General features: G+C 38.8%; 4 protein-coding genes and 1 long non-coding RNA gene across 5 annotated transcripts; 2 read left to right on the forward strand and 3 right to left on the reverse strand.

The window, feature by feature from the left end:
- Positions 1–1,909: 1,909 nt before the first annotated feature.
- LOC130691436 (uncharacterized) lies at positions 1,910–3,097 on the reverse strand. Its single transcript, XR_009001228.1, has 5 exons — positions 3,024–3,097; positions 2,790–2,937; positions 2,627–2,725; positions 2,472–2,558; positions 1,910–2,411 (listed from the first exon to the last, which is right to left on the reverse strand). It is a non-coding gene; the product is annotated as an uncharacterized LOC130691436 (long non-coding RNA).
- A 1,246-nt stretch (positions 3,098–4,343) lies between these two features.
- Positions 4,344–5,608, reverse strand: LOC130691106 (splicing factor 3A subunit 2-like). The gene is made up of 5 exons (XM_057514012.2): positions 5,308–5,608; positions 5,111–5,244; positions 4,918–5,047; positions 4,664–4,791; positions 4,344–4,590 (listed from the first exon to the last, which is right to left on the reverse strand). Exons 1-5 carry the CDS (start codon positions 5,459–5,461, stop codon positions 4,354–4,356), a joined length of 783 nt encoding a protein of 260 aa, XP_057369995.1. The 5' UTR covers positions 5,462–5,608; the 3' UTR covers positions 4,344–4,353.
- A 455-nt stretch (positions 5,609–6,063) lies between these two features.
- LOC130691105 (mannan endo-1,4-beta-mannosidase-like) lies at positions 6,064–7,794 on the reverse strand. The gene is made up of 7 exons (XM_057514011.2): positions 7,482–7,794; positions 7,174–7,415; positions 6,936–7,105; positions 6,761–6,876; positions 6,586–6,698; positions 6,402–6,521; positions 6,064–6,290 (listed from the first exon to the last, which is right to left on the reverse strand). The coding sequence occupies exons 1-7, from the start codon at positions 7,732–7,734 to the stop codon at positions 6,165–6,167; spliced, it is 1,140 nt and encodes a 379-aa protein (XP_057369994.1). The 5' UTR covers positions 7,735–7,794; the 3' UTR covers positions 6,064–6,164.
- Positions 7,795–8,833: 1,039 nt separating this feature from the next.
- Positions 8,834–10,697, forward strand: LOC130690830 (brachyurin-like). Its single transcript, XM_057513697.2, has 9 exons — positions 8,834–9,035; positions 9,130–9,265; positions 9,332–9,378; positions 9,441–9,532; positions 9,621–9,750; positions 9,808–9,945; positions 10,047–10,214; positions 10,282–10,358; positions 10,428–10,697. Exons 1-9 carry the CDS (start codon positions 8,925–8,927, stop codon positions 10,552–10,554), a joined length of 1,026 nt encoding a protein of 341 aa, XP_057369680.1. The 5' UTR covers positions 8,834–8,924; the 3' UTR covers positions 10,555–10,697.
- Positions 10,698–11,274: 577 nt separating this feature from the next.
- LOC130690837 (uncharacterized) lies at positions 11,275–12,615 on the forward strand. The gene is made up of 4 exons (XM_057513703.2): positions 11,275–11,463; positions 11,523–11,588; positions 11,653–11,868; positions 11,925–12,615. The coding sequence occupies exons 1-4, from the start codon at positions 11,380–11,382 to the stop codon at positions 12,231–12,233; spliced, it is 675 nt and encodes a 224-aa protein (XP_057369686.1). The 5' UTR covers positions 11,275–11,379; the 3' UTR covers positions 12,234–12,615.
- The last annotated feature ends 30 nt before the right edge of the window (positions 12,616–12,645 follow it).

A 12,645-nucleotide genomic window follows, 5' to 3' on the forward strand; every position in this document is an offset into this window, starting at 1 on the left:
TTCCGGCTTCTCTTAGCCAATCACCGGGTAATCTCCCCGGTGGGTCAACAAGGCAGTGTCTCCCCCTGCCTGGGTTGACGGCAACTTTTGAAAGGGCTATTGTGCCTTTTTAAAGTTGCAAAAATAATTGTAATGTGCAGAGAATTGTCAATAAAATTTTTTAATAAAATATTTTTTGCAAAATTCGTTTCTTTCATTGTCTGTTTTCGCTGTGTTTACACATTACATTTATCAACTTTTTTTTAACGTTTAGCTTGTTCATTTTATATTTATTGTTTTTGCCACCGTGAGGTATGCATTATTCCCATAGGTTTATCGTTTATCTGTAAGTATTCAATTATTATTTATTACACTTTTTGAATTCTTCAACTTAGATTAAAGGAAGAACGTGTAATACCTCGATATTTTCTGAAGTAATTTTATATTTGTATTTTATTTTACTCGTAGTGGAACCGATCCCCAGACATTCAGCGTGCAACGCCGATGCTCTAACATTGAGCCACGAGATATATCTAAATATTTTATTACCGCATATCATATGTTATCGTCTAGGATGTTTACGCAGTCTTTCAGAACTATATGTTTATCTGTCTTTAGCTTTCATAATGTGCATAGCTCTGCGGTAGAGCCTTTAGCTGCGATGTATGTTACCTACGGTTCAAACCTCAGTAGATGCATAAAAATGAAGCAGAATAAATGTAGGAAAAAATATTGCAGTATTGCATTTCAGTTTTCTTCTAAGTGTAAATGCAAGTCCGCAAGTGACTAGAAAAAAGCCAACTCGACATTATATGATTCATGGCTCATTGGTAGAGCATCGCCGCGGTATGCCGAACATCTAGGGTTCGATCCCTGGATAATAAATGAATGCTTAAAGATTAAAGATAAACCATTAGAAACAATGCTTACCATCAAAGGTGGCATAAACAATAAAGGTGAATTGAGCAAGCCAAATAAACAGAAATTGGTTAATGTATTGAATGAAAATAGCGACCAAAGACAATGAAAGAAACGAATTTTGCAAAAAATATTTTATTAAAAAAATTTTATTGACAATTCTCTGCACATTACAATTATTTTTGCAACTTTAAAAAGGCACAATAGCCCTTTCAAAAGTTGCCGTCAACCCAGGCAGGGGGAGACACTGCCTTGTTGACCCACCGGGGAGATTACCCGGTGATTGGCTAAGAGAAGCCGGAAGAAGAGCTGAAGATTTGGAACATTTTTACAGGAGCGATTAACCTTTAGTTCGGATTTGTGGGCAGCCACGTCACCCTCCGTGAACACATCATCGGACGAAGCGGCACCCCACGTCCCCTTTCCGGCCAGAGCCCTCCAAACCTCGGTATATGTTATTTTTATATATACCGTACAGTAGGGGCATGACCCCCTACGGGCTTATTACGAGTCAAGGGGAAACGGGGCTACGGAAAGGAAGGGAGCCCAGATATGCACTTCAATTTTTAAATAATTAATACCGTAATACGCGGGAATACACAGGCGACTGATGGAGGGAAATTCAATTCCGTACTTTAAATTATTATAACTTTTCGTCATAACATCCCAACCAGAAACCTTCGCAGGTTCACTATTGCTATTAATCTAAATTAAGAAAATAAAACATAGATAAGCATAAGACGTTCTTATTGATATCGCTTACATGGTACATAAATTCATCATCTGCCATATTCCTGTAGATTCCTGGCAGGAGCTTCTAAAAGGCTACGCAGTTGCAAATGATCATCATAGCCCAAACTTGAATACGAAAGTTTGAAAGAACCCTTCGTATTGGACACAGAGATCTTCCATGGGCTTTCCGGTTGGACGTTCCATGCACCATAAAAAACAGATAGGTTACAAAGTTCGTTGTTTTGATCACTAAACGTTAAGGTAAACAATGTACCTGGGCTCGGCAGTCTTGACAACAATTTCCATTACAACATCATATCACCTGGTTTTATGGAAAAAGAATTTCGTAGGCTACTGTTCAAAATAGAAATGGTTGCACTCAAATCTATTGACAGAAGAGGATTAAGGATGTCGCCTTAGGGAGTGCAAACCGCGATTTTCGAAACTATTAAATGCTTGTTAGCCATTGAAAGATTGCTAGCTGACGCAGACAATCGTTTGGGACATGATTAATGAGCTGTTTCGTGGATAAAGCTCGTTTTTTTTAGTCCTCTCCAGGATGACATGAATTCCAGCATGTTCTACACATGTATCAGCACTTCGCGATACACCAATTAAAACAATTTAAAAATTTAAAATAGTACAACCTTTCAATGTTTTTGACTCCATGATTCATCTTCGTTGCAATTGTGAAGGCAAGACAACTGACCTATGGTGATTTATTTATATCACTTGCCATAATGTTTTCCCAATGTATCAGCTTTTCTACCAACAGTAGTTTACTAATACAACATTGACGATTAAAATTAGAAAACTAAACAAACTCAGCAGAAAAGCATTACCAGGGAGTAACATCTTGCATGTTGACGAAGAATCCTCGGTTTATCATGTACATGGCAGAATATCCACATTGCCTGGATGGCGCAATCCTTTGCGTTATCACACAAATAGTAACTAAAATATATTGAATTGAAACAAAATTTAAATGAAGTTTTACCCAACAGCCGGCTGCACCTCTGAATTCCAAAACTATGTCTAAAAATTCATATCAAGCTTTTCCAGCATGTCTCACCTTTGGCATTTGTTTAAATCATTCCTTCAAAAATTTTTAATAAATGTAAATAAAGTAAACAATTGATATTTATGTGACGTCGGAGTACCATTTGGCTGTCAAGCATTCCATACAAGATAGGCATTTTGAAGAATCAGTGGCAGGAATCAAGTGCTACAATTGGAATATGGGCTAGGTGTTATAGTCGCTGAGGGCTCTCAATCCCTAAACTGAACCTTGCTCACTGATGTGACAATCTATAAAAGGATTTAAATCTTAATTAATGAAACATGCAGGATACTGTATAAAATTATAGTAAAGATGGTAACAAATGCTGAGTTACTAGAAATTTTGCCTGGGAAATCTCCAACTAACCATATGAAACATAAGTCAGCTGTACTGCATTTGCAAATCCAGTGTTCAAGTAACCATATTATCCAATCCATGTCTGAAGGAATGAATGAGAAAATTAAATAGGAATCTGGCCGCTAGATGACCATAGCTGTAAAAAAGAAAAAAAGGCCAAAATTTTTTTTTTTTTTGGGTAAAACGGATTGCCATAATTGAAACCAAATTTAACTGAAGTTTTACCAAACAGCCGGCTAGCACCTCGGAATTCCAAAACTACGCTTACACATTCGTATCAAGCTTTTCCAGCATGTGTCACCTTTGGCATTTGTTTCGGTTGCTGTCACCATCATCCGACCGTTAGATGGCGATAGCAGGGAAACAGAAAAAAAGGCCGATATTTTTTTTTTGGGGGGGGGGGGGGGGGGGGGGGGGGGGGTAAAACGGACTGCCATACTTTTTTCTGTTTTACTGCTATCGCCATCTAACGGTCAGATTTCTAATTAATCCCCTACATACAGTACATTCGAACGAAAAGTCGGGCTCATTTAGTCGGGCTTAAAATTTTTTTTTAACAAAAACTGACCCTCATCGGAATTAGTTGAATATCACAGAATATACTCAAAATGGAATGCTGATTCCGGGAAAATTGCTTTTTTCATTAAGTTAATCGTTCTTGAAATACATGGAATATTTGATGCAATACTAGCGCGCCAGTACGCTACAGCGCTAGCACGATGCAGTAGAAATATTAAGAAAATAAAAAACGATTGCATGCACCATGTAGTGGCGTTACATCACAATATTCAATATGTTCAGAAAACTGCCGCTTTGACGAGTAAAACCGAATTTTACTGAAATCAGCGTTCAATTTTGAGTAACGTACAATTTATTATAGAATTCCGTGTGGTAGTAGAAGGGTCATCAGAAAACAGTATACTTTTAGTACAAAATTATTCAACTTATGGCTTGTCATAATTTGAATAGATTAGCATTTTTGAACGGATTCAGGTCGCATCCTAAACTAATGCAAGTTATCCTTCCGCATGAACGCCACGTAGGTTGCTTTTTACAACCACAATCCTTCATTACCTAATTTCCAGTTTCGCCTTTTCGGACTCATTTCACCGCCTATGGCACGAAAATTTTTATTTTGAGAAACACTTGGCTACTGAGGGATTTGCGAACACCTTAAGCGGTTTAATATTTTACACACATAGTGCAACCGAACCAAAAAATTGATTTTCTGGCTTTGTATGATATTGTATTCCACCCACAGCGTGGGTTGTTATGAAAAAGAAGATGGATCAATACCAAAATTAAATTCAGCCCATAAAATTGTACATTTGTCGGGGTGGAGGAGGTGGAGCCATGCCCATTACTCCCGGTGGAGGAGGTAAATTTGCTGGAGGTCGAGGAATTCCAGGTGGAGGAGGTGGAGGGGCCATGGAGGGCTTACGGCCATCGAGTTTGAATGAAAACTGAAGGAAAAACTGTCTGGCATCCTTGTTCCAATGGGTCCAGAATTTACCTTCACTTTTGTCAACCTCTCTAGAGGGAATCTAAAAGAATGGAAAATAATTTTCATTTGAATTACGCCCTACATAACGAATACTTATAATAACAAAAATTTACTTTAAAGGAGATTGTTTCATAGGGCTCAGCAGCGAACAACAGATATTGCCAACGACGGTCTGGTGGTTCAATACGCTGCTCATAAGCTGACATAAAACGGTGACGAGGTGCAACTCCTTCAGCAATTTCTGTTGGAAGAATTAGACCTCATTAGCTTTGGTGAAATATGCATCTTTTTGGAAAATGGAATTCCATTAAATATCACATGCACTTTACTAGATATTTGACAACACCAGTATGTAAATGGAAGTTACCTGGATAATCAACTTGGAAAAGCATGCTCTGATGACCAGATGTTGGATCACGCTGTTTCGTCACTCTGTAACCTGGTCTACCAATTTTTACGAATTTCCGGATGTCTACACGAGCTTTCTCCAAAGAGGGCTACACACAATAGAAAAAACTAGAGGTTGCTATTTAAAACAATCATAAAGTTTAAAAAAATACCTGAATAGGAGAATCTTTGGCATCTTTTGCAGCTCGTCTAGCCAAGTTACTCTGATGCTTCTTGCCTTGAGTGTGAGCTAAGTAACTTCCCTCATTGTTGTGAAGTGTCAGACAAAGCTTACATTCATAGGTACCTGTTTAAACAAAATCATCAATGTCAAAAATATACACCAAAATTTATAATTAGAAAAAAATACCCAAGTGGTTTTTCATAAAATATGGGTCTTTGTTGAGATCGATGGTTTCGAGGGCCAATTGTCTCAGACGCTCACGTCGATCTCGATTTGATTCTGACCATGATGCTACACCTCCTCCTCCTGTTTTACCACCAACTCGATTTTGGAAATCCATTATTCAAAAAGTTCGCAGGGAAACACGTTCTTTCAACGCAGATTCAACTATTATGCGGCTAATATTTCTTTTACGCGATAAGTATGAAAATGAAGAAGACGCAAGGGGAAAAAAAAACTTCGCAGACGCCGGCAAACGTGGTTGTTGCTAAATGGCAATACAAATAATATACATCCAGAGAAGAGGGGAGATGGGTAGCTCCGTACTAAAAATCTTGGGCAGACATTAGCGCCCTCCGACAGCTCAGAGAAACATTTTTGTACAATCCCCACCCCATTTTGTAATACTAGAAGTGTAGTTTGGGTGTCATTAGTCAACTTTTCATGGTGCTTCAATCAGTGATAATATTAAAATTAGTTAAATAAGTAAATCATCAATAACCTGAATAAATAAAATTTTAAAACGTACAATATGATCTTCTACTGCTTCTGCCAGACGCTAGATGGTGCTGATGTTCTTAAAATTTTTCTTCCTATGGTTTTCCCATTTCCCTTCAACTCACTCTCACAGCAGACATAGGGAAGAGAACTCCTATGAAGAATCCTACAAATCTTGTTTTAAATGCACCGTATTAAGCGCAAAAATAAAACATCAAGACTTCCCCATATAATATGCATTTTGATACCGTCAAAACCCAACCACCAAGTGTTTACGCAATGCGCCATATGCACATGCGAAATGCACATTAAAAGAACAAAAGTTCTTAAATGACCGGAAAATTTACTAGTCCTGATGTCGTATTTTTTCCTTTCAGCTGCTGCATTCCCAAATCTAGTGTGGCTCTTGAATCGGAACAATACCCGCCGGCATAATGCCAACTCCAGGCTCCCTATTTTGAACAAAAAAAAGTTAAGTGAATCTGTATCTGTAATAAGACATGAATTGTGATTCATGTCTTATTACAGATACACAGATTCAATGCTACTGTGGAAAGCTTTACCTGATATCCGTTAGCGTAAGCATAATTGTACATTTGCTGAATGGTCATGCCTCCAGAACACGACGAAGAAAATTCACCAATTACCAGTGGCTTAGTCAAACCGTAATTTGAAGCCAAGATCTATTAAGAAATCGCTTTATTACGTACATTACCACACGTGAATTGAATTTAGGCTTTTCCAGACCTTGAATGGCGCAGATGCACCGAAAGTGGCATAAGTGTGAATTTGGTAAAAATCAAGTTTGCCTAACGATTTGCCCCCAGCTGCAAACAGGCAAGCATCCGAAAAGTAATTTCCTTGTGGTTTCAAACAAGTTACGATATGTACTGTCATAGATGAATAAATTTCCTTAACAAACTTGTATCGCTGAACGCGTCAGTTTGGCTGTATTGTGACCATGCACCAACGGTAACCAAAGCTCCTGGATCTGCTACCTTGATGGCAGCCGCTTGCCAGTTGATGAAAGCCTGGATCCTGCATTACATGACTTCCAAATTTAATATGTAAATTAGATTTTCAGTATCCTTAATTACTGTTTCATTGGGATCCATTTTCCATCCCAACCAGCTCCTGAGTTTGCAATCGGTACAGTACTGAAACAGCTATTAGCGTCCGGCTTGTTGTTATATACCAGCCCTTCCGGCTCATTCATGATTTCCCATGCGCCCAATGCTGGGTGTCCGGCAAGCGCTTTTACCATAGGCTGTATTAATTAGGAAGCATGTAAGTGTGTCGACGGAAAGATCAATAATAAATTGCTATAACACTCACCGTCAAAGCCTTGTCAATGTAAGTTTGCAACTTGGAGTTATCCCAAAAGAGATTAACTGTGTTTTGATTCCTAAGCAGAGCACCATTCCACAAAACAAAGATGACTAAAATATTATTAGCTTTTGCGGTGTCTAGGAATAATTTCATATCCGGTATGAGCGTTCCAGTTCTGTCCGGTGCTGTGATGTAACCATTGGCATCGTAGGATGGTGTGTTATCGCCTTCCACATGAAGCCAAACACCTGTGATGAAACAATTACGAATCTTAAACAATTATTAGTAAATTAACGTAATCTGCAATAACTTACGCACGCTGTTTCCTCCGTAGGTTGCAACTTCTTTCAACCATTGTTCAAAAGTGGTTTTAGAATTGGATGCATACTGGCCGTTTCCGAAGTCGTAACCATAAGAGTTCCAGGCAAAATTTACTCCTGACAAGAAAACGGTTTTACCGTTAAATATGAGTTTGTTACCGCTCACCGACAGCCGACTCGCACAAGTTGATTCAAAAGTGAAAACAAAGCCAACGACTATTATGGAAAAAAGGAGATTTAGGCGCATTTTGTGACTTGATTTAAGCGTGTTCTAAGGCAACTAAATTAAATCAGTTACTGTGACCATTTACCTATATGCGCTTATAAAGTATGGAGTAGGTGCCTTTTTGCTTGATGATTGACGTCAGAGGGTACTGCAGGGCTATAGCCAAATAAACAGATGTCGATTGAATTTGGAGACCCATATGTGTCAGCAAAACATATGGATCCTGTTTAGAATTGTTCACGAAGCGTATAGTTGGCTAGTCAGGAAGTAACCGGTTGCCTGCGCACTCTCTGCTTGTACGAAATCCAACGTGAAGCCAAGGACTATTGCGAGGTGAATAGCACTTAGAATGCGACGCAGTTATTTCCCTCGCTGGCCAAAACCGGATATACATATGCTAGGTTGAAAGCAAAGTCGGGCAATAGCGAACAAAGTTGTGTCGTTGACGCGAAATCCAGCTGTCACATTTTCAATCGGCTTTGAACGACAGGTCTGTTCTGACTCAGGGTGTACGCTACATTACATTTATCTGCAACCAAACCAGGTATAAAAAAAACCTATAACATTTTTCAAGCTTTTTTTATGATTAAAGTCGCCAGTGAACACGAAATACTAGATATGCAAATAATGGGTATTTCGTAGCAATGCATACGTGTCTGACCATATGACGGGGTAATAACATTTTATCATTATCGATTTTAAAGGACGTGGCTCCAACGCTCCGCGCTTTGGTCGTTAACCCTGTGATGATGGAGCCGGGCAAGAGAACAATAACAAGCTTTTAAAAGGTACGCATTCCTTCAAAAGCTAATTTGATACTATACAGCATGCTACCACAAGCGCAACCAATTTCTCTCCCGGAAATGTTTTGCTTTTACGTCGTCCTTGTTTCACACTAGGCGAAACGGAAATGGACAGATTAAAGTGCATCGGTTTGTGTTTATTTACAGATACTGAAATATAGGAAAACCGCTATTGTGTACCCATAGATATGGCACTGATGATACAAATATTAACCGTGAATCTACCCTAACTAATAAAACCTTGCCAATATAATATCTCGCCGACGGTCAAGTTTACCTCAAAATGCGTAGAAGGCGGTTGTCGATTCTCGTGCAGATAACGAACGCACTGTACCTTAGGCTATATGTATTGCCTTGAATGCAAAGGGCGAACACAACGGTTGCCATATGCATGAATCTAACCGGTAGATGGGCTTTGCATTTAAAACGAGCGAAAAGAGCTCAATCTGCCAAAAGAAAGTCACTGCATTTTTCAAGAACGGACTCAGTCACGCTCATTCAATTGCAATGGTCACATCGGTAAGTTTTACTTCCTATGGTCTTATACAATTTACATGTATATCGCATCTGCTGCCGCATGGAAAACAGAAACAATATTTGCTTTCTTTATTAGATTTGGAAATCTGCAGCGGTGCTGCTTGTCCTTGCGGTGTTTGCAGGAATAAATAACGCAGCTTTCTTGAAAGTTGTTAATATTTCTTGTAAATCCAATCAACCCAAAAATCAAACAACTGCTGTTAACGTTACCCGTACGAATGAGAACATAACACTATAAAAACACGACAGCAAAAACTAATCTTGATTTTCACTTTAAGGAATTGTCGGTGGAACATGGGCTAAAAGAGGGGCTTACCCTTACCAGGTAAAAATTCAAAATCCTTTATTATCCAGAATACTTATTATGCACTATTCATTGCCATACAGGCAGCCATATTTGTAAAGAACGAGTTCAGCTGCGGAGGTACACTGCTTGATGGTGGATTACATGTACTGACAGCTGCCCACTGCTTGTTACCGTAAGCACGTTATGAAAACTGCCTTCTGACATTCTACGAAACTAAAATTTCGATTTCCCGTGAATTTATGGCCTTTCAAATTATATAGGCTAAAAAGGGAGGCCGGATTGTTGACATTATATTTCCGAACTACTGTCTTGAAGCCGCTGGATGCAAATCACATTGTAAGGAAAGTGACTAAGTACGTGATTCACCCTGATTATAATGGGACTACGTTTGTAAGTGCTTAAACAAATTCGTTTACTGAAATCACTGCGATAATACGAGTTTTGCAGGAAAACGACCTTGGTGTTATCACTCTGTCCGAACCGGTCATGGAAATCCGACCAACACGACTTGAGGCTGTCGTGTCTGCAAACAAATCTTATGTAGGAAAAGAAGCTACTGTTATCGGATGGGGTCGAACACGACAGGTTTGTACGGTTCAAGCACCGCTTAGCTAACCCCCCCCCCCCCCCCCCCCTTAAACAATTGTATTCTTTTGTTTTACTGTTTACTATTTCGCCGATGACAGGTTTTGCATCCAGCAATATCTTCTGGGGCTGCTTCTAACAATTTACGACAGGTCAATGTCACTATCCTCGACGCAAACGATTGCTCCATCTTATATTACAATGATTACGTTCTTACGGATGGGAAACGCCTATGTGCATCCACCTTATTTGGAAAGAGTATTTGCCAGGTAAACTTGATGGCGTTTCACACATTTTTCTGACAAAATTTGTTCATGATCAACTATATACGAAAAGGGTGACAGTGGCGGTCCATTATTGATTGATGGAGTTCAAGTGGGAATCAATAGCGCTGCAGCAGGATGTGCTGATCCGTAAATAGCTCTCTCTTGTTTTTGTTTTGAGAGGTGAAAGCAATTGCATTATGGATTTTTCTCTAACAGGCGATTCCCTGCACTTTTCATCCGCGTCGGTCCCTATGTTGACTGGATCAAAAGTACGATGGTCGCTAGCTCTCCCAACTCGCTTTTGCCAACAGGAGAGGTAATATTAGACTTAGATCGCAAATAAGTGAGGTAACCTGGACGTTGGCAAAATGCAATAGAACTGAGCAATGTTGATTTCTTATTACGGTTGGCCCCATCTATTTTGGGCATTCACTCCAAGTAAATTAATGGAATTCGTTAAAGAATAAACTGAATGTGAAAACTAAACTGTCACTGGCTTTTCAAAACAGACATTATCTGCTTGACGTTGGTCTGCTATCGACAGTGGGGGTTCTATATGTAAGGTGGGCGATTTATATATTGCACTTTTATGCGTCAATAAAAACTATACGTAGGATGCAATGGCAAAACTGAAAGAAAAGTTCATTCGCTTACCATTTGCGTGATCTTGGAGACTGCTACAAGGGATAGAATTTCGAATGCGCGTCAACGAATTGAAAATTCTTACGTAACAACATGTCTGAGATACACTGTTTCTGAAACTCGGCTTTGGCATCGGTTACCTTGCTTTGAGTATATTCTTCTTTTATCTTACGCAATAGATATTTTGAAAAAGACAAACTTTATGTACTTTTTTTGTTTTTTGGTTCATTGGGATCTTGATCATTAATGAATCTATGAGATTTACTAACAAGGAGGCAACACGAAGTTACCAACACAACAGGCGCCAGCAGACAATTTCGACAGACGCTGTTTAGTATTCCTGGCATAGGGGTAGAGGTTTTGTTGTGTCCATGAGAATAAAAACTCAGAAGCTCAAAAAAGCTGCACTTGTTAGATCATAAGTTTGTTGAGAAGCTCAAACTAGTCCTAATTTCACCCTAAACATCGTGTTTGCTAGTGCAAAAGTGATACCTTCTTGAAGCTGCTATACAGTTACACTAAGGCAATGACTACTCAAGCTAATTTCGAGCAAAACTTCAAGGAATTAAAAAATCGATTAAAGTTGATATCGGACGCTGACCCGGATCAGGTACTTAATTGATTAATACTATTGCATTTACACCTTAAGTAACTTTGTCTTGTATCTAGTACCATAATGACCACTCACTTACACGGTATTTAAAAGCTTTTAAGACTGTAGATGCAGCATTTCAGGTATTATAGTACTAAAGAATTTTAAGACCTAAACATAGCATTTTGTAACTGAATGCTCTTGAAGGCCATCTTGAAAACCAACAAGTGGAAAAAAGAATACAATGTTGCAGCTCTAACAGAGGAACACCCAACTGTTAAGAACAATTTGGCTTTGAAAAAAGCTAGAGTGCTTCGACACAGGGATATGCAAGGGCGGTCAGTCATTTACATTCCTGCAAAAAACCATAGTGTAAATGATAGGGAAATAGATGAACTCACTCAGTTTATTGTTTTCTGTCTAGTAAGAATGATTCATATTATTGGTGAACTTGTGTACTAAATGAAAATTTTCTTTAGGAAGAGGCCTCCAAGAAGTCATTTGAAGATGTTATAGACAACTTTTGTATTGTCTTTGATCTCAAGAACTTCTCATTAACATGCATGGATTACCCTCTGATTAAAAATATCATTTGGCTGCTAAGTCGCCACTATCCTGAACGCCTGGGAGTGTGTCTCATCTATAATGCCCCTACAGTTTTCTCAGGGTGCTGGGCTATTATAAAAGGCTGGCTTGATGAGAATACATCAAGCAAAGTCACCTTTGTAAATTCAGAGGAGGATCTGTGCCAGTATCTGATACCTGACATACTCCCATCTGACATGTAGGGAAGCCAAAAAGACTACTGCTGCACGAAAGATCTGTGAGATGGCCACGTCTCGAAGTTGAAATTATAAATTTCTAGGTAAAATGAATGATTTTTTTTTAACCTTGCTTATTTGATAAAGTTGCATGTTGTCACACACCCATATGACCAAAGCTTATGGGGCTTTAAGCTTCAATTCCTTCCTAAAATGGTAACTTGACACACCCCCTCCTACCCTAACTGTTGTGAAACAAACTTTTGTTAACCCATTTGAGATTATTTTTCCCTGAAATTTGCTGTTACTGTCTGCCTTGGACAATTGACTGCCAAAAATATTTCAACCAAGGAATGAAATAGAATCATATATATTTACCACAATACACAGCCGTACAAATAAAAAATAACGGCAGTATATGTTTACCGTTGATTTTTCA

Source organism: Daphnia carinata, chromosome 1 (genome assembly GCF_022539665.2).
Source record: "Daphnia carinata strain CSIRO-1 chromosome 1, CSIRO_AGI_Dcar_HiC_V3, whole genome shotgun sequence".
NCBI classification, from domain to species: Eukaryota; Metazoa; Arthropoda; class Branchiopoda; order Diplostraca; family Daphniidae; genus Daphnia; species Daphnia carinata.

Bases quoted from the DNA above. Each gene is read 5' to 3' on its own strand.
- LOC130691105 (XM_057514011.2), bottom strand. From the start codon at position 7,734: ATGCGCCTAAATCTCCTTTTTTCCATAATAGTCGTTGGCTTTGTTTTC. The intron at 7,106-7,173 runs GTGAGTGTTATA...TAATTAATACAG, and splicing joins ACATTGACAAGGCTTTGACG to CCTATGGTAAAAGCGCTTGC. The intron at 6,699-6,760 runs GTTTGTTAAGGA...TGAAACCACAAG, and splicing joins TGACGCGTTCAGCGATACAA to GAAATTACTTTTCGGATGCT.
- LOC130691106 (XM_057514012.2), bottom strand. From the start codon at position 5,461: ATGGATTTCCAAAATCGAGTTGGTGGTAAAACAGGAGGAGGAGGTGTA. The intron at 5,245-5,307 runs GTATTTTTTTCT...TTGTTTAAACAG, and splicing joins TTTTATGAAAAACCACTTGG to GTACCTATGAATGTAAGCTT. The intron at 5,048-5,110 runs GTATTTTTTTAA...TATTGTGTGTAG, and splicing joins CCAAAGATTCTCCTATTCAG to CCCTCTTTGGAGAAAGCTCG.
- LOC130690830 (XM_057513697.2), top strand. From the start codon at position 8,925: ATGGGCTTTGCATTTAAAACGAGCGAAAAGAGCTCAATCTGCCAAAAG. The intron at 9,266-9,331 runs GTACGAATGAGA...TTTCACTTTAAG, and splicing joins AACTGCTGTTAACGTTACCC to GAATTGTCGGTGGAACATGG. The intron at 10,359-10,427 runs GTAAATAGCTCT...TTTCTCTAACAG, and splicing joins GCAGCAGGATGTGCTGATCC to GCGATTCCCTGCACTTTTCA.
- LOC130690837 (XM_057513703.2), top strand. From the start codon at position 11,380: ATGACTACTCAAGCTAATTTCGAGCAAAACTTCAAGGAATTAAAAAAT. The intron at 11,589-11,652 runs GTATTATAGTAC...ATGCTCTTGAAG, and splicing joins CTGTAGATGCAGCATTTCAG to GCCATCTTGAAAACCAACAA. The intron at 11,869-11,924 runs GTAAGAATGATT...AATTTTCTTTAG, and splicing joins AGTTTATTGTTTTCTGTCTA to GAAGAGGCCTCCAAGAAGTC.